Raw genomic sequence first — 22,561 nt, forward strand, 5'->3', positions numbered from 1 at the left:
ACTCACCCTCGCACGAGTTTGAAGAGCATGCAGCCCAGGGAGAACCAGTCGGCGCTGCTGTCGTAGGACGTGCCCCTCTGCAACACCTCGGGGGCCATGTACCCGTGGGTGCCCCTGGGGAGGGAAGGGAGGCAGGGTGGGTACAAGGGCGGCCCTCCTGGGAGCCGTGGGAAGCCACCTTCCCCATCAGGAAGGCCACGCCAGCTGCCCTCTGCCCTTGGGGTCCCAGGCAGCCATGCCTGGGCGAGTGGGAAGGAGCAGACCACTGACTGCCACCACTGGGCCCGGGCCCGAGACCTGATCAGACCAGGGCTGGCCCACTCCAGCGGCGGCCCAGCGGCCCGTGCTGGACCTGAGCAGGTGCTGGGGTTCAGGGGTCCCAGAGAAAGTGGGAGCAGAGCCCCCAGGGACAGGAGCCTCCAGGTCAGCCTGGAAAGTGGCTCAAGCTTCAAGGATCCAAAGGGGAGCAAACAAGATGATGACGTTTGCAGGAAGTCGAAACATACTGGGAAAACACCTGGGAGGTGACCTCTGGCTCTTTCTGGCCAACAGTCCTGGCCACGTGCCGAGCTGAACACAACGACCCAACACCAAGTGCAGAGTTGCTCAGGGAACTCTCCAAGATGCCCAGGCTGGCTTTGAACTGTGATCCTCAGGTCTCAGCCTCCTGAATAACTGGGATTACAGCTGTGAGCCAGGGCGTGTCCATAGGAGAGGACACATCTTCAAGGAGAAACTCAAACCTGGGTCTGTTGGCTCCAAAGCCTGTGTTTTGGCCCCAAAATGTCTGTTCCACTTAAAAAAGTAGCACTTCATGATGTATTCATCCAAGTAGCCGCCTCAGGCCCATCATTTAAACACAGGGACCTTCTTCCCTGTCCAGTCCCTTCACGGAGGAGGTTCAAACAGGCAGAGCGGCTCCCAATGAGTCCTACTCAAAGCCAGGCCCCACAAGCAAATTAATAACCCCAGGTTTGAACGTTCATTCTTCCAGAAAATCAACCTTACCGGTTCTTGTATCCCTATTCCGTGGTGACTGCGTGCACTGAAGGAACTGGCCAGCCAAAGGGCAGTGGAGCTAAGAATTCAGAGGACGCCCTTCACCTGGTCTGCGGGACTGGCTGCAAGAGGCTTTCGCAGCCTGAGGCTCAGTCCTTGCAAAGCACTGGAAAATGCTGGAACCTTCCTCACCACAGCACAGACCTGGGAACCCAGCACTTGGGGGAGCTGAGCCGAAGCCCAGGCCTGCTCACGCCAGACCACTGGACCACCAGATCGCCGCTTTCAAAAGCAACTCTGAAGCGGTGTGGCCCCTGGCAGTGGACAGAAGGGCCGGGCCCCGCACGACCAGGTCCCTGCAGACAGAGGAGGATCTAGGGTTTGTTTCCTACCCAAGTCCATGGACTGGGCCTCTGGGAGCCTCCTTAACACCAGCAGCACGGGGCAAATATTCCTTCCAAAGGGTCAAGAAAACTGATGACGGTGATGCACATACGTGTGCCCAGGCATGCCAGTACTGGGGCTTGAACTCAGGGCCTGGGCGCTGTACCTTAGACTTTTTTGCTCAAGGCTGGGCACTCAACCATGAGCCACAGCTCCATGTCTGGTTTCTTGGTGGTTCATGGGAGATAAGAGTCTCAGACTTTCATGCACCAGCTGGCTTTGAACTGTGATCCTCAGATTTTAGCTTCCCAAGTAGCTAGGATCGTGGCATGAGCCACCAACATCCAGGAAGAAAACTGCATTTTTTCCTAAAGATTCCATGCTCAGAACGACAGGGTGACAAAGACACAGTGAAAGTCATGTGGAGTGTGGCACAGGCCATGCGTGGGCTTCTCTCCACGGCCCAGAGAGCCGCAGAGCCCTGCAGGCTGTGACGCTCACCACCAGGGTGGGGGGCCTGGGGCAGGTGCTTCTAGCTGGGGGCCACAGCGTCACCTCTCTGGGCTCCCCAACATGAACCCTATAAGAGCCTGGAGAACGTGAAGATGATCGGCTTCTTTAATAACAGTAATCCTGGCTTCCCAGGGTAGGGAGGAGCTTGGGGAAAAGGCTGGAGAAGGAAAGCGGTCGCGCTGCGCTGCTGCCTGCCTGCCTCCCGGGCACACAGATCGAGAAGAGGAGACTGAGGGCCAAAGTGGTCGCCTGGGTCTCTTTCCAACACAAGTGTGGCCCCAGAGCGGGTTCAGGTACCTGGGGGGGGAGGGGGGTGGGGGATGGGCTCCGTCTCCACCGGGGGATGCCGGACCCTTGGCTGACATCACCACGGGCTTGGAACCAGGGCTGGGGACAGCACGGGGGCCGGGCTGGCCAGTGAGCGGCGGCAGAGGCGCGTGAACACGGGGCGTGTCACACGCTTATGTGAACTCGGGGTGCATCACTTACACGCTTGCGTGAACACGGGGTGCGTCACACGCTTGCGTGAACACGGGTGCGTCACACGCTTGCGTGAACACGGGTGCGTCACTTACACGCTTGCGTGAACACGGGTGCGTCACTTACACGCTTGCGTGCGGCTTCTTCTTGGAGAAGTCACAGGCCAGGCCGAGGTCGGAGATCCTCACGTGCCCGTGCTCGTCCAGGAGGATGTTGGCAGGCTGGAAGGAAATGCCACGCGAGGCTGAGACCCCCAGGCTGGGGCTCGGACGGCTCCCAACGGGGCGCACTGGGGGCCTCCCCGTGGCTCGTTCCTGAGTCACAATTCCACAGGGTCCAGCAGGGCAGGGCAGCAGGCAGGGCACGGAGCAGGCGAAGCAATCTACTCCTCACACATGGCCAGCTAGGAGCGCCAGGCCCAGCCCTCGGCATCTCCCTCTCATCTCTCTGTCTCTGTCTCTCTCCCTCTCTGTGCCAGTACTAGGACTTGAACCCAGGGCCGGGTGCTATGCCTTAGCTTTTTCTCTCAAGACTAGTGCTCGACCACTCTGAGCGACAGCTCCACTTCCAGCTTTCTGGTGGTTTGTTGGAGATCAGAGTCTCACAGACTTTCCTGCCCAGGCTGGCTCTGAACTGTGATCCTCAAATCTCAGCCTCTTGAGTAGCTAGGATGCAGGCATGAGCCAGCGGTACCTGGCCGCAAAGTAAGTTTCTTGTTACTGTACCAAGAACCCCAGCATGTCCAGGACAGGGTCTCTCAGCAACACAGAGCAGGGCCACCCACTTTGTGGCTCCCCCCCCCCCCCATGCTTCCTTGCTTCTTCCTTCCCTTCACCCCTCTCTCCCTTCCCTCCCCCCCCACCCAGGACTTCAGGGAATGAGGGCACTGAAGGATCCTGTGAGGATGGACAGGCGCTGACCTCAGAGAGGAGGCGAGCCGCATCCACAGAGCCCACCCAGCCCGGAAAACGTCATCCCAGTGCCCTGGGCCAGCACAGCCCGGAACCCTAACGAGCGGCCGGGGAGGGTGCCGGCCATGCCTCTGACGAAGTGTACCTACTCAGGTTAGATCTGGTCAGAACACCGAAGGGCGACCACGCTCTTCCCCGGTATACACTGAATTACCGCCACCTGAATATTTTTTTATGCTAAAGAACAACTATTGTTTTTCCCCTGAAATAAAATTAATGGTGTGCTATTAAAACTCAGAGCGATGAGCCGTCATGAGTGGCTGGAATTAAGTTTGAATAGAAATGAGGTAATCCAATTGTTACTAAGTAGCTCCGAAAACAAAAATACAGCAGCATAAAGATGATTAGAAAGCGGTGATGATTTGAATTAAGATGCACCCCAACGGCAGTCCGTGGGTCTTCTGCGTGGGTTTGCTTCTCCTGTGAGACCCACATAAGGAAATCAAATGTCAACCAGTTGCTTAACTATTTCTAATTTCATTTTCTTAAAAATGAAATGTTTTGTTTTCTGGGGGCTGGCATGAAAACCTGAGGCATAATTCCTTAACCCTGTGGAAGGCTCAAAGATTTGTAGTCATTTGTGAAAGAAAAAAATTGCTCAAAACACAGTGTCCCCAGCATTTTGGATTTTGAGCTCCTCAGGGTGAATGTGATCTGCAGTTGGGGTTGGCTGCATTCAAGGATGAGGCTGAGACCAGCAGTAAACGCGGCCTCTTCCCCTCCTCCAAAGAATCCCAACTCAATCAAGTGTCCTCAGGACTGAGGCTTCAACTCAGGACCTCAAACTCACTCAGCTTGTGTGCTTGGCAGGTGCTCTACCACTTCAGCCATGCCTCCAGCGCAGCATTTCGCTGGTCAACTGGAGATGGGCGTCTCAAAGACTTTTCTGCCCAGGATGAGCCCGAACTTCCACCCTCCAGGTCTCAGCCTCCCGAGTAGCTAAGAGGGCAGGTGTGAGCCACCCTTGTGCAGCTAACGATTCTTCCACACACGTGCATTTGCACAGGCCTGTCTGAAATGTGGTGAGGTCCCGGCCTTTGCCTGCAGGGTCACACCTCAGTGAGCATCACTGTGGACGGATGGACTCGGCCACCTCCCCGTGGGGGACAGGGGGCAGAGCTCAGGGCCTGGACGGATGCTCACAGCCGCTCCGTCTCTTTATTTCTGAAGTCCTGGGGATTAGGGGCTGGGCAGGATCTAAAGGTCGTGGAGGCTGTGCGGGCGCAGCCTGGGGCCACGGGCAGGCTCCACTGGACGCCCCGTGGCCTCCCACACCAGCTCCCAGCCCCTAAGAGACATGCTCCCTGCCGTGTGTGCCATTTCCAGCCCTGTGGCCAAACGGATTGCTCAGTGAATGAACATCTGCTACACTGCACTGAGGTGTGACACGGACAGCAGCCCCAAACTGCCTGACTTGCTCTTCATTCACGAATTATGTCGAGGTGTTGACTTAGGATAGGTTCTGTCAGGCAGGGCGGGCACATGGTTTCCTTGGCAACAGAGGTGGCTGCGGGCTCAGCCCCGGCACAGCCAGGCCTGGGAGAGAGCGCACATGGACGGAGGGTGCGTGTCCAGACTACAAGGAAAGGAGGAGAGGGATGCGGGGGGAGGGGGTGGGCACAGCCCCGTCCTCACCTTCAGGTCTCTGTAGACGACGAAGCAGCTGTGCATGTGCTCCAGCCCCAGGATGATCTCCATGGCGTAAAAGCGCATCTCCTTCTCGGAGAACACCCCGTGCTGGGACAGGTGGTAGTGCAGGTCCCCCCCTGCAACCAGCAAGACCCCGTTAAACCAGGGCACCGGAATCAAGGGACATGAAGGGGGCGGTCAGTCGCGCAGGGCAGGGCGCAGGGGGGAGATCACGAGGCGCCCGCCCCCCGCCCCCCAGCTGCCTGTCTTTGGTGCCCATGGCTTTGACGGAAGGCATGTGAGGGGACAGATAACCTGCTTCCGTCACTCAGATCCTGGCTGACTCAGCCACTGCCTCTGCGGACACAGCTGAACTAAAGCACGGCCATACAGAGGGACGGCTGGCGCAGTACTGACCCGTGAAACCCAGGGGGTGAGGATCCGAGGGTCCCCAGCAAAAGTCTCTCCACATCCGCAGTGTTGGAAATAGGAAGCGGTCATGTGCCCTCGAGTTACAGGGACAGAAGATGTTGCCCACAGGGTAAAGAACCACTCTCATAAACCACAGGGGGCGTCCGCAGTGATTTACGAAAGTGTGTGCGTCTGATTTCAGAGCCTTTCCTCCCCGCATGTCTAGTGGCACCAATGCCATCAGAACAACACAGGAAGGACCTCATCATGCCAAAAGGGCTGCCCCTTCACCCTCCATCAGCGCTGCCTTTTCTGACCACCATGTGTACACGAGTGCCATACCTATGAAATTCCTCTGTGTTTCTATTTTATTCCTTCGTGTTTCTGATTTTATTCCAAACACTCAAAAGTTCATAAAACTAAAAAACTTCAAAAGAAAACAAAAACCTAGACATCTGAAGGGCTGAACTATCAGCCCTTTAAATTTCAGCCTTCTTACTAAAAATCCCTTGAATCCACCCCATCTCCCTTCCTCTTATTAGCAACGTTTGTGGCTGAGTGTGTGTTTTAGGGGACAAGCGGCATCCACTGACGTAGAAGCTGCAGAGGGCTGGGCTGACACCCATCCTTGGCTCAAAGTCTCCTCTTCAGAGTCAGCTTCTAAACACCGGGCTGTTCTTGGCCACCCAAGATGGAGGATGGGGGCATCAGCTGACTAAAACCCCAGAGCAGCTGCAGCCCAGAAAATCCAAACCCTCTGCCAGCACTGATTTCAGGACAATTCTTTTCTAGCAGCTCCCAGCTTCCTAAGGAGAGACGGGCGGGCACAGGGGGCGGCCAGAGCTGGGGACGTGCCGGGAAGGAAGGAAGGCCAAAGGCTTCCTCTGCGTTCAGGGGATCTGACTGTGGGAAGACCCCCAGTGCCCCGGCTGGGCAGGCAGGAGCTCAAACAGGGCACCGGGCTGTGGCCGGGGACCTACCGTTCATCAGGTCCAGGATGAAGCAGAGTTTGTCCGGAGTGTGGAAGGCATAGGTCATACAAACGATGAATGGACAGTCCTGGAGGGGAGGGGGGACACGAGTTTGTGACTAAAGAAGGTTCTGGAAAGTACATCCATCATCAGATCCCAGGCTACGGACTCTGGGCCCCCGTGGGGAGATGGCAGAAGGCACAGTGGACTGGTGTGGCCGTGGCTCAGACGGAGTGGCCGGAGCAATGACAGGAAGGCCCTGGTCATCAGCGGGCACCACAACCCCGTCCCTGGAAGAGCCTGGCACCGCCCCACGCCCTTCTGCGGGGCCAGGCTCCGGGCCTCCACGTCCCCATCCGTCCCTGGCTCTGAGGGCGGAAGCAGCCCTCCACTGGAGGGAAGGGCGTCACGTTATTGTCTGCACGCACGAAGGAGAAAATTGAGTTAAATTAAGCTTCTGAAAGCAGAAAGGAAAAATAGAGCACAGTTGGGGTGTGGGGGGGGGTCAACGGGAAACAGACCTCCAACTCCCCACTAATGAGTGTGTGGGTCCCACGCAGCTCCATGGAAATGAAACAGACAGGCAAAAGCCAGCTGAGCTGGAGAAGCAGCCAGGCCGCACGGAGGCAAGCCTGCCACTCATCACACAGCGACGGTAACCCAGACAGCGTGGCCAGACGGACAGACCACTGCCACAGAAGGCAGAGTCTGAGCTAGACCCTCAGAGTGACGGCACCCGAGCTGGGCTGTAAACTGCGAACCTGACCCCACCTCACACCGCACACCAAAATCACCACCCTGGGGTCTCCCCAGCATGAAGGGGGGAACAGCGAAAACTCGAGGACAGCTCCAAGCTCACAGAGCAGGCAGACTCCTGAGCCAGGCCACACAGCACACGGATTATAGAAGTGCTGATAACCTGGACTATAATGAAATGAACCGTGTTTGTGGGGCAGGTGGCATGGCTCACGCCTGTAATCCTGGCTACGGGGAGGCAGAGAAACAGCAAGAGGAGGACTGGCAGCGTGTGAACCGAGAGACCCCATCTTGCCCAATGGCTGGGCATGGTGGCACACGCCCGTATCCCAAGTGACATGGGGAAGCAGGCAAGGGAGGACCATGAAGACCTGAGACAAAAATAACCAGCCCAGGCAGGAGAGTGTGTGAGACTCTCACCTCCAATAGGTTACTTAGAAAAGGCTGGAAGTGGTGCTGGGCTCAGCTGGCAGAGCGCTAGCCTTGAGCACAGAGGCTCAGGGCCCCAGCCCTGGGGTTCAAGCCCCAGGGCTGGCAAAATAACACTAATAACCAAGGCAAAAAGGAACTGGCAGTGTGGCTTAAGTGTGGCCTGGGGATGTAGACCCGACACATTTCTGTGTCCCAGAGGTTTGCGAGGAAACTCCAGAATGCATTGAGTGGAGGCATTTAGTGCCCACCACTTTCCTAACAGTTCTGAAGAGACAGCGTTTCCTGGTTCTGAGGTGTCTTAAACAGAGACAGCGCTGCCCATCCACCTTCTCCTAAAAGCCTCAGGAGGCAGGGCTCAGGAGGCAGGGCTCAGGAGGCAGGGCTCAGGAGGTAAGGCTCAGGAGGCAGGGCTCAGGAGGCAGGGCTCAGGAGGCAGGCCTCAGGAGGCAGGGCTCAGGAGGCAGGCCTCAGGAGGCAGGGCTCAGGAGGCAGGCCTCAGGAGGCAGGGCTCAGGAGGCACCTGCCAAGGAGCAAAAACGCCAGATACTGAGTTCAAGTCCCAGTCTTGCACCTAAAAAAAAAGGAAAAGGAGGAGAAAAAGAAAAATCCTTCTGGGGGACCTGCAGGCTTCTGAGGGGGGCTGCCTCGTTCACCCCAGGGGGACCCACACGCTTGCATCTAGAGGGAAGAGCAGAGAAGGGCGTGGCCAAGACAAGCCCCACCCCTGGGGGGACAAGCGCCTCGGCGGGGCAGCGGGGATTTCTGAACACAGCGAATGGCACGCGGCAAGCCTGCTACCTAGGAAATGTCAGAGTCAGAGGTGGACACCGTGTCAGAAAAGTGAGGAAAGGGAGGAAGTGGGAATCCAGGCACGCCTGAAATCCCAGCTACTCAGCAGGCTGAGATCTGGAGGATCACAGTTCAAAGCCAGCCTGGGCAGGAAATGTTGTGAGACTCTATAATTAACCACCCAAAAAACTGCAAGGCTGGAGTCGTGGCTCAAGTGGCGGGTCGGAAGCAGTGAGCCTTTGATCTGTCATAGACAGCTCTGCCAGAACTCATGCTCATGCACAGGCACACATGCTACACACAGAGCACCCGGGGAGGGGGGCTGATATTCCAATAAAAACGCACTTCCTTCAGGCTGCTTCAGAGCGGCGGCCTCTGGCACCCCCAAGATCTGACCAGCGGTGGATCTGAGGGTTCTTAGGGCGCTCCCTCGCTGCCCGGATAAAGCAAACATTAAAATCCCATCTGCAAATGTCCTTCTACTTCTCCAACATCAAAACTTTTCTCCTGCAGGCTTTCTTCAGATGATAGGGGCTCATAAAAAAACGAAGGCTTAAATCACTTCTTATAATCATCCAGCATGAGCATGTTTGAAACTTACTTCCCCCCCCCCCCGCCCCCCCTCCGGCCCCGGGCCCACAGCGACCCCAAGCGGCTCACAGGCCGCAGGGCGGCACACAAAGGGCCTTTATATAGGAGGCTTCTTAATGTCAAATGCAGAAGGCAGAGGTGCATCATTAATTATTGGCAGGAGCCCAATTTTCCTTGCTCACAGATTGGGTAAATGGCAAAACATGTGGCCAGTTTACCTCCAGGGCGATGGTAAGGAAGGCGCCCAGGCCAGGGCACCCCGAGACCAGGGCAAGAAAACCTCCACAGTGCCTCCTCACCCCAGTCTATCCAAAGTGGGATTCTTCCAGCCTCTCGATGGCAGCTTCCATCTGTCATCCTACCTATTTAGGAGCCTGAGACCTGAGGATCACAGTTCAAAGCCAGCCCAGGCAGGAAAGTCCGAGGGAGACTCTTCTCTCCAATTAGCTAGCAAAAAGCCGGAAGTGAAGCTGTGGCTTAAGTGGTAGAGCACCAGCCTTAAACAAAAAAGCTCAGCATATCACCCAGGCCCTGGCTTCAAGCCCCAGGACACACACACACACACACACACACACACACACACACACACACACACACACACACACCCCAAAAAAGCTCGACTGTGATGAAATCCTAAGGATCGTGTCAAGGGAGGGAGGGGTGCTGGCCAGGAGTGCGGAGAGCATGTAGTCAATCACCCGGACGGAAAGCTGATGGGGTCAAGCCAGGGAAGGACAGCTCAGAGGGGGCCAGTCTGGATTTTTCTAGAGAAGGTTCTGGAGCCCCTTCCTTCCTGAGGTTAGCGTAACTCTGTCCTGGATTCATTCTCTGCTATAGCCAGGCAATTCTTTGCTTCTTGGATGGTAAGGTCCTGACCTTTTGGCACTTATACAGAAGGATGGTGGGGGAGATGGGAGGGGGGGCTGCCAGACTCACGTCATTTCCCATAGGAAGACGCGAGGGAAACGGGCACTTACCCCAGTGCTGACCAGGGACAGCATGATCCTTTCGTTCAAGGCCAGCGTCTCTCCCTGCTTCATCTTGAGTCTCTTCTTATCCAAGCATTTCATTGCATACCTGCAGCCACAAATATGAGGGCCAAACTCGGGTAGCCCAGGGCCCAGGGGTAGCAAAACACTGAAGCCCGGCTTCTGTCCACCATGAGCACAGAGTCAACAGCTGGACCTGCTGGACACTTATGTATGCGAGGCTAGCACACTACAACCTGAGCCATAGCTCCATTTCCAGCTCTTTTTGTATTTTTAATTGCTAACAAGAGTCCCGTGGACTTTTCCTGCCCAGGCTGACTTTGAACCTCATCCTCAGCTCTCAGCCTCCTGAGTACCTGGGATTACAGGTGTGGGAAGTCACTTCAGGGGTGAGCCCGCAGGCTGGGCCAGTTAGTTCTCTAAGGGATTGTCCCCGGATGGGGATGTGAGCTGGCCTTACTAGCTCTGGGAAGCAGATGTGGGCAGGAAGCTTACATCTTTCCGGTGTCTGCTTTCCGGCAGCCATACACTTCCCCAAATCCGCCTCGCCCAATGATCCTGTGGACACTGAAGTCGTTCATCGTCAGCTGCAGGTCAGAGCCACAGGAAGTCAGGTGAGGATGCTAAGCCCCGCCCTCAGTGGGTCAGGTGAGGACACTAAGCCCCGCCCTCAGAGGCTGTTCAAAGCTGGTGCATCCATCAATGGGGGGTGGTAGATTACTATTTATTTATTTAGTCGGTCATGGGTCTTGAACTCAGGGCCTGGGTGCTATCCCTGAGCTCTTTCACTCAAGGCTAGCCTTCTACCACTTTGAACTATAGCTCCACCTCCAGTTTTCTGGTGATTCATTGGAGATGAGTTTCATGGACTCTCCTGCCCGGTTGGCTTTGAATCAGGATCCTCAGGCCTTAGCCTCCTGAGTAGCTAGGATGACAGGTTTGAGCCACCAGCACCTGGCCTGTATATTATTTTCATCATGCTCAAGATAATCAGAAAGAGGACACCTTGTTCTACTAAACCGTGCCCTTATTTTTATTAATATTCTCAACTTTGAATACTACAATAGCAGGACCAGGACATATGGCAGTTATATTAATTTTGGTGAGAGGATCGATCATTCATAGCTCAAAATATCCTTCCTGACATAAATAAGCACATTCTTAGGCAAACATGAAAAAAGAATTAAAACTGCAATGGCTCATCAGTAAGTACGGATGGGTGAGCTTTTCATGCGCAGAAAGGATGGCTGTTTAGGCATGTACCCTTGGAGCCAATGTTCCAGAAGCAAGTATTTCCTCATGAGGTTAAGCCAGGGGGAGATTTTATCTAAAAGAAAGAGAGGGGGGAAAGAGAGGAAGGAAGGAAGGAAGAAAGGAGGTAGGGAAAGAATAGAAAAAAATATACTCACATGAATATTTAATTCTATGTTTTTCCACTGACAAAATCTAGTGAATTTGTCACTAAAAGAGAACAGAAGTATGAAATTACTGAAGAGTTATATGCTGAGTTCAGTAGACTTCTAGAACATTCTTACAAACGAGCCCAGTGTGACTGACTCATGTTTGCTCTCCAATATGGGAGGATTTTGTCCACACTGTTACAAAGGTTTCCTCTGCATTCCTGGCTTTATTTGAAGGTTCAAATGAAAGGTCTCGAGTCTCTCTTTCCATTGTCACCTGCTATGCTGACTTTTATTTAAATCAGAATCAGCCACGTCCATGGTGAGACGGCGCAGGACACTACATCATCTCAGTAATGCATCCCGTGTAACCCGCGCCGCCCTGGGAGCCACTAGGCGGCTGTTAGTGGGAAAGTCTATCTGCCGTCTTGTGTGTAGGTGAAGACATCAGGACACTGTGTCTCTCACAGTACATTTTATTTATTTATTATTTATCTTTGTCAGTCATGGGGTTTGAACTGGGTGCTGTCCCTGAGCTCTTTTGCTTAAGGCTAGCGCTCTACCACTTGAGCCACAGCGCCACTTCCGGCTTTTTTCTTTTGGCTTATGTGGTGCTGAGGAATCGAACTCAGGGCCTCAGGCATGCAAGGCAAGCGCTCTACCACTGAGCCACCTTCCCAGCCCTAGCGCCTGAACTTCTGAGAACCCAAACACATAAGCAGACCTGAGTTTCTTCCCTAATTTGAAAATGCATTGGCATTTAAATTGTAAAAGGCGGGGGGCAGGGAGCTCAAGTGGTAGAGTGCCAGCTTCGAGTGAAAAGTCCAAGCTCTGGTTCTAGCACAAGGGGAAAAAAAAATCTCAGACTATTTCAGGTGAGAGAACTGGAGATCAAGGTCAAGCCATACAAAATCGAAATGATGTAACATGGAGGTTAGAGTCTAAACCATAGCCTAGGCCAGGGCTGTGGCTATCTGTTGAATGAATAAACCTGCACACTTGAAGGATAGCTCATAACAGGTAAAATGACACACAACCACACACGCCACAACGTTACACAGACGCACTTACCTTTCCATGAACTTTTGAAAAATGTTGCCTCGAAGACTCTCGCGGATTTCTTCTATGTATGGCTGGGAGGGATGGAAAAGAAACCCAACGCTGTGCAAACAGGAGTGTGCCACAGCAAACACACAAACAGGGCGTGCTACAGTTAACACACAAACTGGGGGCCTGGGGGGGCCGGGGTGAGCCCAGCACCCCACGCTCCCGCCCCTCCTCCTCCACCAAGACAGGCTAGCCTGAGCCCTGCTGCCTGCCACAGCTCTCGGCTGAATGACCAGGGCTAGCCTGGGGTGTGTGTGTGTGTGTGTGTGTGTGCCTGGTGTGTGTGTGTGCCTGGTGTGTGTGTGTGTGTGTGCCTGGTGTGTGTGTGTGTGTGCCTGGTGTGTGTGTGCCTGGTGTGTGTGTGTGCGTGTGTGTGTGCGCGTGTGTGTGTGTGTGCGCGCGCGCCCATCCTGGGGCGCGAATTCTGGGCCTGGGCTTTTTTGCTCAAGGCTGGTGCTCTATCTCGTGAGCCACAGCTCTATCTGGCTTTTAGTGGTTAATTGGAGATTAAGAGTCTCACAGACTTTCCTGACTGGGCTGGCTTTGAACTGCGATCCTCAGATCTCAGCCTCCTCAGTAGCTAAGATGACAGGTGAGAGCCCCCAGCACCTGGCACCTTGGATGTCTCGCTCACTGTTGAGAAAGGGGCCCCACGTCTCCATTTTGGCCCTGGGCACCGTGAGCTGAGCAGCCTACCTTGGAACCCATCCAGACTCCCTGTGATTGGCACGGGTCTTAAGGCCTCAGTGGTGCTGCTAGGTTTCCATCAGCCACCATCGGGCTGCGTTTGTGCCTCTCAGAACCGTTGGGCTCAAGAGAGCCAGGAGGAAGAGTGTGGGGCAGGCAGAAGGATCTCCATTCCAGGCTAACCCAAGCAATATCGACAAGACCTTATGTGAAGAACAACTCAATCCAAACAGGGCTGGGGCGTGGCTAGCATGGCGGTGCACCTACCTACCTAGCCTATGTGAGCTCCTATGTCCTAACATCAGTACCACCAAGAAAAAGACCAAAGATCAAAGCCAGCCCAGCAGAAAGTCCTGTGAGATTCCCATATCCAATTAGCCAGCCTAAAGCTCCAAGTGGAGCTGTGGCTCAAGTGGTTAAGACCCAGCCTTGATCATAAACACTAAGGGGTAGCACGCAGGTCCTAAAAAGAAAAAAAGAGCCCATGAAGAAAGCCTTATTTTCTGACATCTTATCTTGGGGCTTTCTACCACACAGTGCTTCCAGAAAGCTCCAGGGCCTTTCCCAGGAACGTCTGCAAGCTCACACACTAACTGTCAGCAGGCCCAGCTCCTGGGCAAGTCAGGTCCATTTACTTCAAAGGACTTCCTTCTTACCTGGAAAAGGGTTTCTGATGCTTCTCTCCTGGACAGATGGGTTTGGACATGTTCTACTGCTTCCTTTGAGAATTGCTGAGGGAAAAAAAATGAAGACATAAGCACAGCTTATGACAAAATACAGCAACGTATCACGGACACTGGGCCTGGGCGCTGCCTTTCAGCTTTTTGCTCAAGGCTGGAGCTCTACCATCTCAGTGCTCTGTTCCAACCAGGTAACAGATTCCAAAACATGTAAGCTTCCTCTTAGAGAAATTAATCTAGGAATCTGGGCCTTGGGACTGGGCCACAGGGGCTTGGTTGAGGAGTCTCACACAGCCCGTGAACAGGGTGGTAGGGCAAACAGAATGGGGCTTCCTGTCACTTCAATTGTATCCCCAGAACTGTAAGACATGTCTTCCCCACCCCTACACACACACACACACACCACCTCTTTCTTGCTTGCCTGCTTTCTTTTTTGTTGGTACTAGGGCTTGAATTCAGGATCTTGCACCTGCTTGCTTGGCTGGTGCTCTACCATTTGAACAATGCCTCCAGCTTGGTTTGTGATGGTTGTTTTGGAGATGAAGTCTCACAGACTTCTCTGCCCAGGTTGGCTGAAAACTCAGCCCTTAGGACCTTAGCCTCCTGAGTAGCTAGGATTGCAGGCGTGAGACACTACACCCAGCAAATCGTGTCTTTCGTAATAACGTGCATGAAGAGAGATGGCTTAAAACCCCACATTGTGCCACTAGAGCAGGCACACTGCACAGAAATGGAAGGCCACACTGGCAGAGGCTCCTGTGGGCACCGTCTGGGGGCCCAGGCCGACCCGGGGGAGAGAAGAGTGAGGCAGAGGGCAGCAGGGCGGTGCCGGCTCCGAGTGTCTTTCCCTGAGAGAGGAGAAGGAAGCGACCCGGGCTGGCCCAGGAACTCAGAGGCACCCAGGTCCCAGGCCCGATGGGACAGCATGTCCCCAACCAGGGCCATCCAGGGGCCCAAATGGGCACCAGTGCCACTGCCCAGAGTGCTGCAGGCCTGTGGGCAGGAGAGCGTAGGGGAAGCTTGGGATCCACCTCATCTTAATTAACTTAAATCCCACCAGCCACATGTGGCAGGCGCACTGGACAGGGGAGGTGAGACTGTCAGCGAGGAGTCATGGGCTCTGGAAGCAGGCTGACTTGGGGGTGTGGCCTGGGTGAGGGCGGGGCCTTGTGGGCGTGGCTTGCGGGAGAGCTGTAGCTCTGCTACAGGAATGTGGCTGGCTGTGGGCGTGGCTCGGTACTGGGGCGTGGCTCTGTGGCAGGGGCCTGGCTCTCCACAAGGAGCCAATCTACACCACCTAGAACCCTCATTTTTTTCTTAATGGCTGACATTTTCTAATTTATAAGAACAGTGATTTCAACCATTCTTTAACTTATCACGAACAAAACTGACATAATTATAATCTTCCTAATAATTCAAAGAAAACATTTACAAATTTTCTTGGCACTGGGGCTTGAACTCAGGGCCTTGGACTAGCCAGGCAGGTGCTCTAGCACTTGGGCTAGGCCACTGGCCCAGCCAAATTGTTAAAGTAGAGCTAATTTAACATGGTAACTCAGGCTGGGAGGTCTGATCAGTAGCGCACTTGCCCAAAAGCACAGAAATGGCTCTGGGTTTGACCTCTAGCATCAAAAAACAACAATAATGTTAATAACTAATAATCCTAACTACCTAATTCACAAAGTCTTCGATTGAGACTTTTTTCTTCAACTGATATTATGTTACATTATGGATTTTTTTGCAATGTAAGTATCAGCCTCAGGCAACGTAATAATTGAGCTTGACAGGAGAGAAACTGTATCATCTGTATCATATGGGGCGGGGGGAGGGTGCAGATTTATACAACAGAAGAATCTGTTGAGCTTGGTAGTGTGTGCCTGCAATCCCAGCACTTAAAGGACGGAGGCAAGAGGATCTATAGTTCTGGGACAACCTGGACTCTACGGGAGACAAACGCAAAGAGCAGAGGAACCTGGCCCTGACCTCGCTGTGCATTCTGAGATGCTTCCTACCTGCCTAGTGTCCTGTTTCACCCAGGAGCTCTGGGAGTGGCCCTGCTTACGCCAGAAGGGAAGCGGGGGGGGGCGGGGAGGGGGGGTTACCCACGTGGGAGGAAGACAGGAGCTCCTTCATGATGAACGCGTCGTAGATCTGCCGGCTTCTGCACAGGCGCTCTTCCTCGTTGTGGAGCTTTTCGTACTCTTTGATCTAGATTGGTAAGAGGTGTCACGGGTCGGTCAGTGCGTCTAGAAACCTGCTTGATTTGGGGACCCCGCCAACCCCGCGGGAGCCACCCCCCTGGGCGATCGAGCCAACCATGCCTGGGCCGAGGGCGGCGACAGCTCCCGATTATCACAGCAATGGAGTTGGAAGCACTGACGTCTGCTCAGAGATGTCACAGGAGCTGTTCCTAGGGGCCAAGCCACGCTGCCTCCACAGAAGAACGCGTACCATCAAGAAACAAACACTTCCACGGTCACAACTATCTCTCAGCACAATACGCCCGCCTCGGGCCGGCTGTCCCTGCCAATCCTCCCACCCAGCACAATCACTGCAGTCCGGCAGCACCAGTTCTAAGAAGGACACTTGCCAACAGTGTTCCAAAACCAACAAGAAAAGTTTAAAAATAGATATTGTCAGGATTCCTGCAAAGAGATTTTGAAAAATCGGCTAAACAAGTACTTTTCTTTTTCTTCAGGACTAACCCTAGGCAGAAGCCTTGGGTTCTTAGCAGTACGGGAAAGTATCCACAGAAAAGGTTCTGCAGACACTGTGCTGGCAAGGAAACCTGGCGGGTTGGGACTAGGCCAGGTAATAACACGCGCGCGAGTCTGCCGTGTGTGGAAACGCTCTCATCTGAAGAAAGTCACACCTCCAAAAAGTTGTTCCTATTTATTTACAGGAAAACTTCGAACTCAGAGCCTTGTAACTCTTGCTCCACGTCTGGCTCAAGGCTGGTGTTCTACCACTTGAGCCACACCTCTAAGCTTAGCAATTTGGTAGTTAACTGGAGATAAAGAGTCTCGTAGACTCTCCTGTGCCAGGCTGGTTTCAAAACATGATCCTCCAGACCTTGGCCTCCTGAGTAGTCAGGCTTACAGGCATGAGCCACCAGTGTCTGACTTACAGAAATAGTTACAGTACCAAAGGCCAGAATGAAGAAGGGAAGGGCAGGTTGGGGCAGGGAGAAGAGACTGAGGGCAGGGCTTTCGGGCCGTGACCGATAACCGAAGCAAACTGCCATGTGCTCCAACAAAGTCCTGTGGAAGTCACCTTGAACTACACAGACAACTCCGGTTTCCCAGGAGCACGGATCCTGGAGCCACACAGACTGCACCCTGGACCACAGCCAAGTCATGTCTCCTCAGGGGAAGAAAGAGGCCGGAGCAGCTGCGTCTGTAACTCAGAACTCACTGTGTACTCCCTGGGACACCGTGGAAGAGAGCACGCGCAGCCCGCCACCCCCTAGTTAGAAATAGACCATCCTCACGGTGGCCCACACACAGCAGATGGCGCTCACGATTCTGGCAGGTAGGTTGTCTCAGTGCCTGAGCAGGTCAGGCTGGAGGTGTGGCTCAAGTGGTAGAGCACCAGCCATGGAGCAAGAAAGCTGAGGGCGAATGCAAGGCCCTGAGTTCAACCTCCAGTACCAGCACAAGAAGAAGGGACAAAGGAAGAGATGGGGAAGAGGGGAGGAAAGGAGGGGGGGAGGGAGAAAAGGAAGAGAGTTTAAGAAAGAATCAGCCTTACTTGGGGAGAGAGTTTTAAAGACAAGCGCATTGCCTGCGATAGAGGGGCAGCAGGAATGCATTGCGTCTAACACAGTGCTTCCACACACCCGGGGAAAACAGCCTTCTACAGTCTGAGCCAGAGGTGTGAATACCTCCCTGCACCACGTGGCAGAGCGCGGGACCCGGAACCAGAAAGGGCGCAGACGGAGCCGTCACCTGAACCTCACCAATCCCAGCACCTCGCACCTGACCCCTGGCCTGTCTCATGTCTCAACGGGCTTTAAAGGCTGAATGCCCCACCCCGTCTCTTCAACCCCATTCCATGTCCCATGCCCTGTCCATCAACTGCAGGACATTTGTCCTCCCCATCTCCCTAGGGGTCAGATCCCAAGACACTGCTGGCCTGGCTGAATGACGGCCCCAGCTCACCACGTGAGACAGCCCCCACTGCCCCCCACCCTGGCAGGCCCTCTCTGTCAGGCCCCACTGCCCCCCACCCTGGCAGGCCCTCTCTGACTACCAGCCCCGAACCAGGCGAGCCGGGAGAACACAGCGCAGACTGCGGAGCCATCAGCGCAGAGCCACAGCGCCACCAACTGCCCCGCTGAGACTGGTGAGAAGCCCTCTTCCGACAGGCCGGCAGAAGTGGAGCCACTGCAGGCGGGGGAGGACACGGCCGGCTGCCAAGCAGGGGTGGCCTGGCCAGCTGCCCAGACAGAAGGTGCAGCGCGAGCGGCAGGTGATGCACACCTGAACCAGGGTCTTCCAAGTATGGAGGCAGATCAACAGCAATTACAGCGGAATCTATCAAACTAGCCAATCTCAGGGGTCGAGAAGGAGGAATCCCTGGGAACCCCAGTATCTGAAGGCTGTGTGAGTCTTCAGAGAGCTGTGCTGAGAGTGGGTGGATTTCTCAGTCTGTGACAGCATTGTCTTCCTTTATCCGGGAGCCTGGGTGCTGGTGGCTCACGCCTTCATCCTAGTTACTCAGGAGGCTGAGATCTGAGGATCATGGTTCAAAGCCAGCCTAGATAGGAAAGTCGGTGAGACTCTTATCTCCAATGAACCACTGAAAAAAGCCAAGATGGCGCTGTGGTTCAAGTGGTAGAGCACCCAGCCTTGAGCAAAAAAAAAAGCTAAGGGACAATGCCCAGGCCCCTGAGTTCAAGCCCCAGGACCAGTACAAAACACAAATAAGAAGAGTGAAAAGGGTGCCAAGGAGTTTGGGCACACTCCAGGGTGTTGCGGATTAGCTAGAGCCTCCACATGCCAAGCCAGAGGCACCCAACGAGCTGGGAGGGACCACAATAGAAACACCTGCAGGTAGACCAAATGGTAACAAGCTAGATGAGTCCCCACCTCCCTCCCCAACGCCTGGGGACTGCCACAGTACATTTGCATGGCCACCCAACCCCTCAGCGCTCATCTACTATAGGACAGGGCTCTGTGCTTGACAAGCTGACCTGGTACATCAAAAAAATAAAAATAAACAGAGCAGAGATTGCGCTGCTATTCACATACAATGCTGGTTAGGATTCATCTATTTAACATGATGTGAAATGTACATTGTAATTCAACCCCTCTTCCTAGAGATGTTTTTTTTGGGGGGGGGTCCGGTCATGGGCCTTGAACTCTGGGCCTGGGCACTGTCCCTCAGCTCTTCAGCTCAAGGCTAGCGCTCTACCACTTGAGCCACAGCGCCACTTCTGGCTTTTTTCTTTTTGCTTATATGGTGCTGAGGAATCGAACCCAGGGCCTCAGGCATGCAAGGCACGCGCTCTACCACTGAGCCATCTTCCCAGCCCCCCATAGAAATATTTATGTAACTTTTAAAAGTCTGGAGTAATAAGACATTATATAGACATAGATATAGATAGATAGATATAATATGTCACAAAAGGAATTTCTCCTCAACTGTCAAGCTTGAAAAATAAAACCCTCTAGTATCAAGTCTTTATTATGCAATGCTTTTTTAAAAGATTATTTTACATGCTTTGGGGTGGCTGGGCATGGTGGTGCATGCCTGTAATACCAGCACTCAGGAGATTGAGCGTTTAAAGGTCATACTGGATGACAGAGTGAAACGCTATCATAAAACGACTTTAGGATAAAAACATACCATGTTACTAATAATAGCATCTGTCACATCTTACATATATTTTAGTTAACAAATATTTCCTAATTGCCATTTCTCCTTTGGCTGTCAGTATTGAGAGGAGTATCAACCCCTTGGTAATCCTGTTATGGAATGTGGCATTAGTCCCGCTGCAGTTGGAGAAGATTCCCTGGATGACGCCGGCGTGGAGAGCTGGGGGACGGGCACGGGATCTGTTGGATCCCACTCAGCGTGCAGCTCGAGGAGTGAGCTGGGCCTGGTGTCCTCCATCACTGCTTCCTTACTAGTTGTCTGTCTGTCTGTCTGTCTGTCTGTCTGTCTGCGAGCTCCCCCAGGAATTGGCCTGGTCCTTCTTTTTGACGTGCCGGTGTTTGCTTTACATCCTTAGTGGTGGTATTTGCAGCTATTTGGGACTGCGATAGATACGTGTCCGACACCCCTTCCCTCCACCAGACCCCTGAGTGTGTGTCAGGTGCAGTGTGCTGTCGGCGTGGCGTGGCTTCGCGGGCTCGGCGGCGCGGCGCTGGTCCGCCTGTATGGCACGTCCCCTGTGGCTTTTCTCGGTCTGTGCCCAAACCTCCATCTTCCACTTGGGGTGTGTAGTCCATTTCCGTTAAGTGTCACAAGATACACGGCCGCCATCTGGCCCGGCCCCCTTTCCCAGGTGACTTATCCTAACTCCCCTGTATTTCTCTCATCAAATTCGCTTGACTATTCCAATCTGGTCTTACTCCATTTCACCTAAGTTGTTAGACAGACACTTTATCCTTTTAGAGGTTACCTCAGAGTCATGATTTCATGCCCATACGGGGCTGAGTAGCTCGCAGGGTCAACCCGAACCTCCTCCGCGTCCTGATCCTTAAGCACATCCAGCCCGGCACGGGCCCTCACCCGAGGCCTCTCCTGGCAGTCACAGATTCAGACTGCTACCCTCCCCTTCACCCCCGCACGGGAGAGCCTCATTTCCTTAGTTCCCAATTTCAATACGCTGTCTTTTTTTTTTTTTTGGTGGTGGTGGGACTTGAACTCGGGGCCTGGGCGCTGCCCCTGCGCTCTTCAGCTCAAGCCTAGTGCTCTACCACTTGAGCCATAGCGCCACTTCCCATTTTCTGGTGGTTCACTGACAAAAGTCTCACTGATAAAAGACGTCTCTGCTCGGGCTGGCTTTGAACCATGATCCTCAGATCTCAGCCTCCTGAGTCGCTAGGATATCCGAGCTACGGTATTCCTATTTATCCATTTTTGGCAGTGCTGGGATTTGAACCCAGGACCTTGTCCTTGCTAGGCAGGCACTCTAGCAGGAGTGCCGCCCCTCAGCTCCACATGCCTTCCAGATATTTGGCTTTAAGTGCATCTCTCCCACCTGCTCCTCCAGGAGGACCAGCACACCTCAGCCAGCTCCTTTTAAAAGCCCTGGCCACAGCTCCATTTCCAGAGCTGGCTCCACAGACAACAGACAACAGACAGACCATGACTCCAGGCCCCTCGGGGTGAATTTTGCTCTAAGTCTCCCTTAAGGCTTCTGCCCAATGCCAGAGCCCCAGGGGAGATGATGAGCGGACATGCCTGGCTTTCCCCATGGCTAACAAACTATGTATGAGACTTCTGCCCTGACAATTGGTTTTAATGAATTTCTAAATACAGGTAAGCTTTGGGCGGCCTTTGCCTATTCCAAAGCCCAGCTCCAATGTACTTTGGAAAGAAAAGCATCAATAAAGCAGTGGTTGCTTACCTCTTCATAAAACTTCACCTGAAGGGCAGCTTCATTAATTCCACTCAAACAAAAATCTTTAAATAGCAAGAAACCTAAAGGGAAAGAACAGAAGATTTCAGGGTGGGGAAGATATTTGGAATGCAAACTCCACCGTCCTCCAATAAACAGCAGAGGCCTCTCTCCTTCCTCCCTGCCTTTAAGAACAGGAACAGCAAGATCAAAAAGAAGGATTCCAGGAGACAAACGGTGGCTGGAAGGAAGGCCCTGTGCCCAGCCCCCCACGCCAGCTCCTCTGTTCACCAGCCCTCCCGCCAGCATTGAAAATGAGACACGAGGAGGAGCCTCATGGCCCCCACAAGTACAGAGGAAAGAGGTGGGGGGGGCTGAGGCCCAGGGTGTGGGGCGTGGCCATGGGTGCAGACCTGAGGGAGCCTTGCCAAGCAGCCCTCACTCCAAGGCTGATCTACCCACCCCACCCCTGTCTGCCTAACCCAACCCCATCACACACCTTGACCAGAGCGGTCGGGCCACGCCCACCACGCTCTTCTGTCCCCCACCCCAGCCACACAGTGTGGATCGGGGTCCCCTCTGCCGTGGAGTGGGAATCCGTGAGGCGGGGCTGCTGACCGCACAGGACCGTGTGCCGTGGGAGGCCACGGTGTGAGCTGAGCCATGACCGTGTCCATGGCTAGCACTTCTGTCAGGATGCGACTCCTCCGGCTGGTCTTCTGGGTGTGGGTCCCCCTCCCCCCACCCCCCCAGGGCCGGTGGAACCCCCCTGCGCTGATGAGTGTGAACGAGGGACCTTGAACAGGGCCAGCTGGGGGGGGGGGCCGAGAACCTCCACAGGCTCAGAGCGACATCTCCAGGAAACAGAAGTCACAGGCGGGAACTGAAGACTGATCGCCGGCGTGGGAGATGGAGCCGGAGTGGACGAGAATGCCCAGGTCAGACTACGAAAGAAGCAGCAGCTCTGATGAAGAGGACTTCCAACTAAGAGGAGTGGGCGGCTCCTGTGACTGTGTGTGTGTGTGTCTGTGTCTGTCTGTGTGTCTGTGTCTGTGTCTGTGTGTCTGTGTCTGTGTGTGTGTGTGTCTGTGGTGTCTGTGTCTGTGCACATGCACACACATATACACAGGCACTGGGATTGGAACTGAGTCTGGGTGCTGAGTTAGCTGGGGCACCATCCCTGAGCTTCTCTGCTCAAAGCT

At 54.1% G+C, this 22,561-nt stretch overlaps 1 protein-coding gene across 1 annotated transcript in view; it reads right to left on the reverse strand.

The window, feature by feature from the left end:
- Positions 1-22,561, reverse strand: part of Adrbk2 (adrenergic, beta, receptor kinase 2) — a 70,487-nt gene that overhangs the window by 40,233 nt on the left and 7,693 nt on the right. The window contains exons 3-13 of the mRNA XM_013014280.1: positions 21,369-21,442; positions 15,896-15,997; positions 13,766-13,840; positions 12,387-12,448; positions 11,325-11,376; positions 10,411-10,502; positions 9,904-10,003; positions 6,368-6,446; positions 4,983-5,113; positions 2,503-2,597; positions 7-114 (exon numbers count right to left, since the gene is read on the reverse strand). Of these exons, the coding sequence (XP_012869734.1) occupies positions 7-114; positions 2,503-2,597; positions 4,983-5,113; positions 6,368-6,446; positions 9,904-10,003; positions 10,411-10,502; positions 11,325-11,376; positions 12,387-12,448; positions 13,766-13,840; positions 15,896-15,997; positions 21,369-21,442 (970 nt within the window). The remainder of the gene's footprint in view (positions 1-6; positions 115-2,502; positions 2,598-4,982; positions 5,114-6,367; positions 6,447-9,903; positions 10,004-10,410; positions 10,503-11,324; positions 11,377-12,386; positions 12,449-13,765; positions 13,841-15,895; positions 15,998-21,368; positions 21,443-22,561) is intronic.

Source organism: Dipodomys ordii, unplaced genomic scaffold (assembly GCF_000151885.1).
Source record: "Dipodomys ordii isolate 6190 unplaced genomic scaffold, Dord_2.0 Scaffold23, whole genome shotgun sequence".
Classification (NCBI taxonomy): Eukaryota; Metazoa; Chordata; class Mammalia; order Rodentia; family Heteromyidae; genus Dipodomys; species Dipodomys ordii.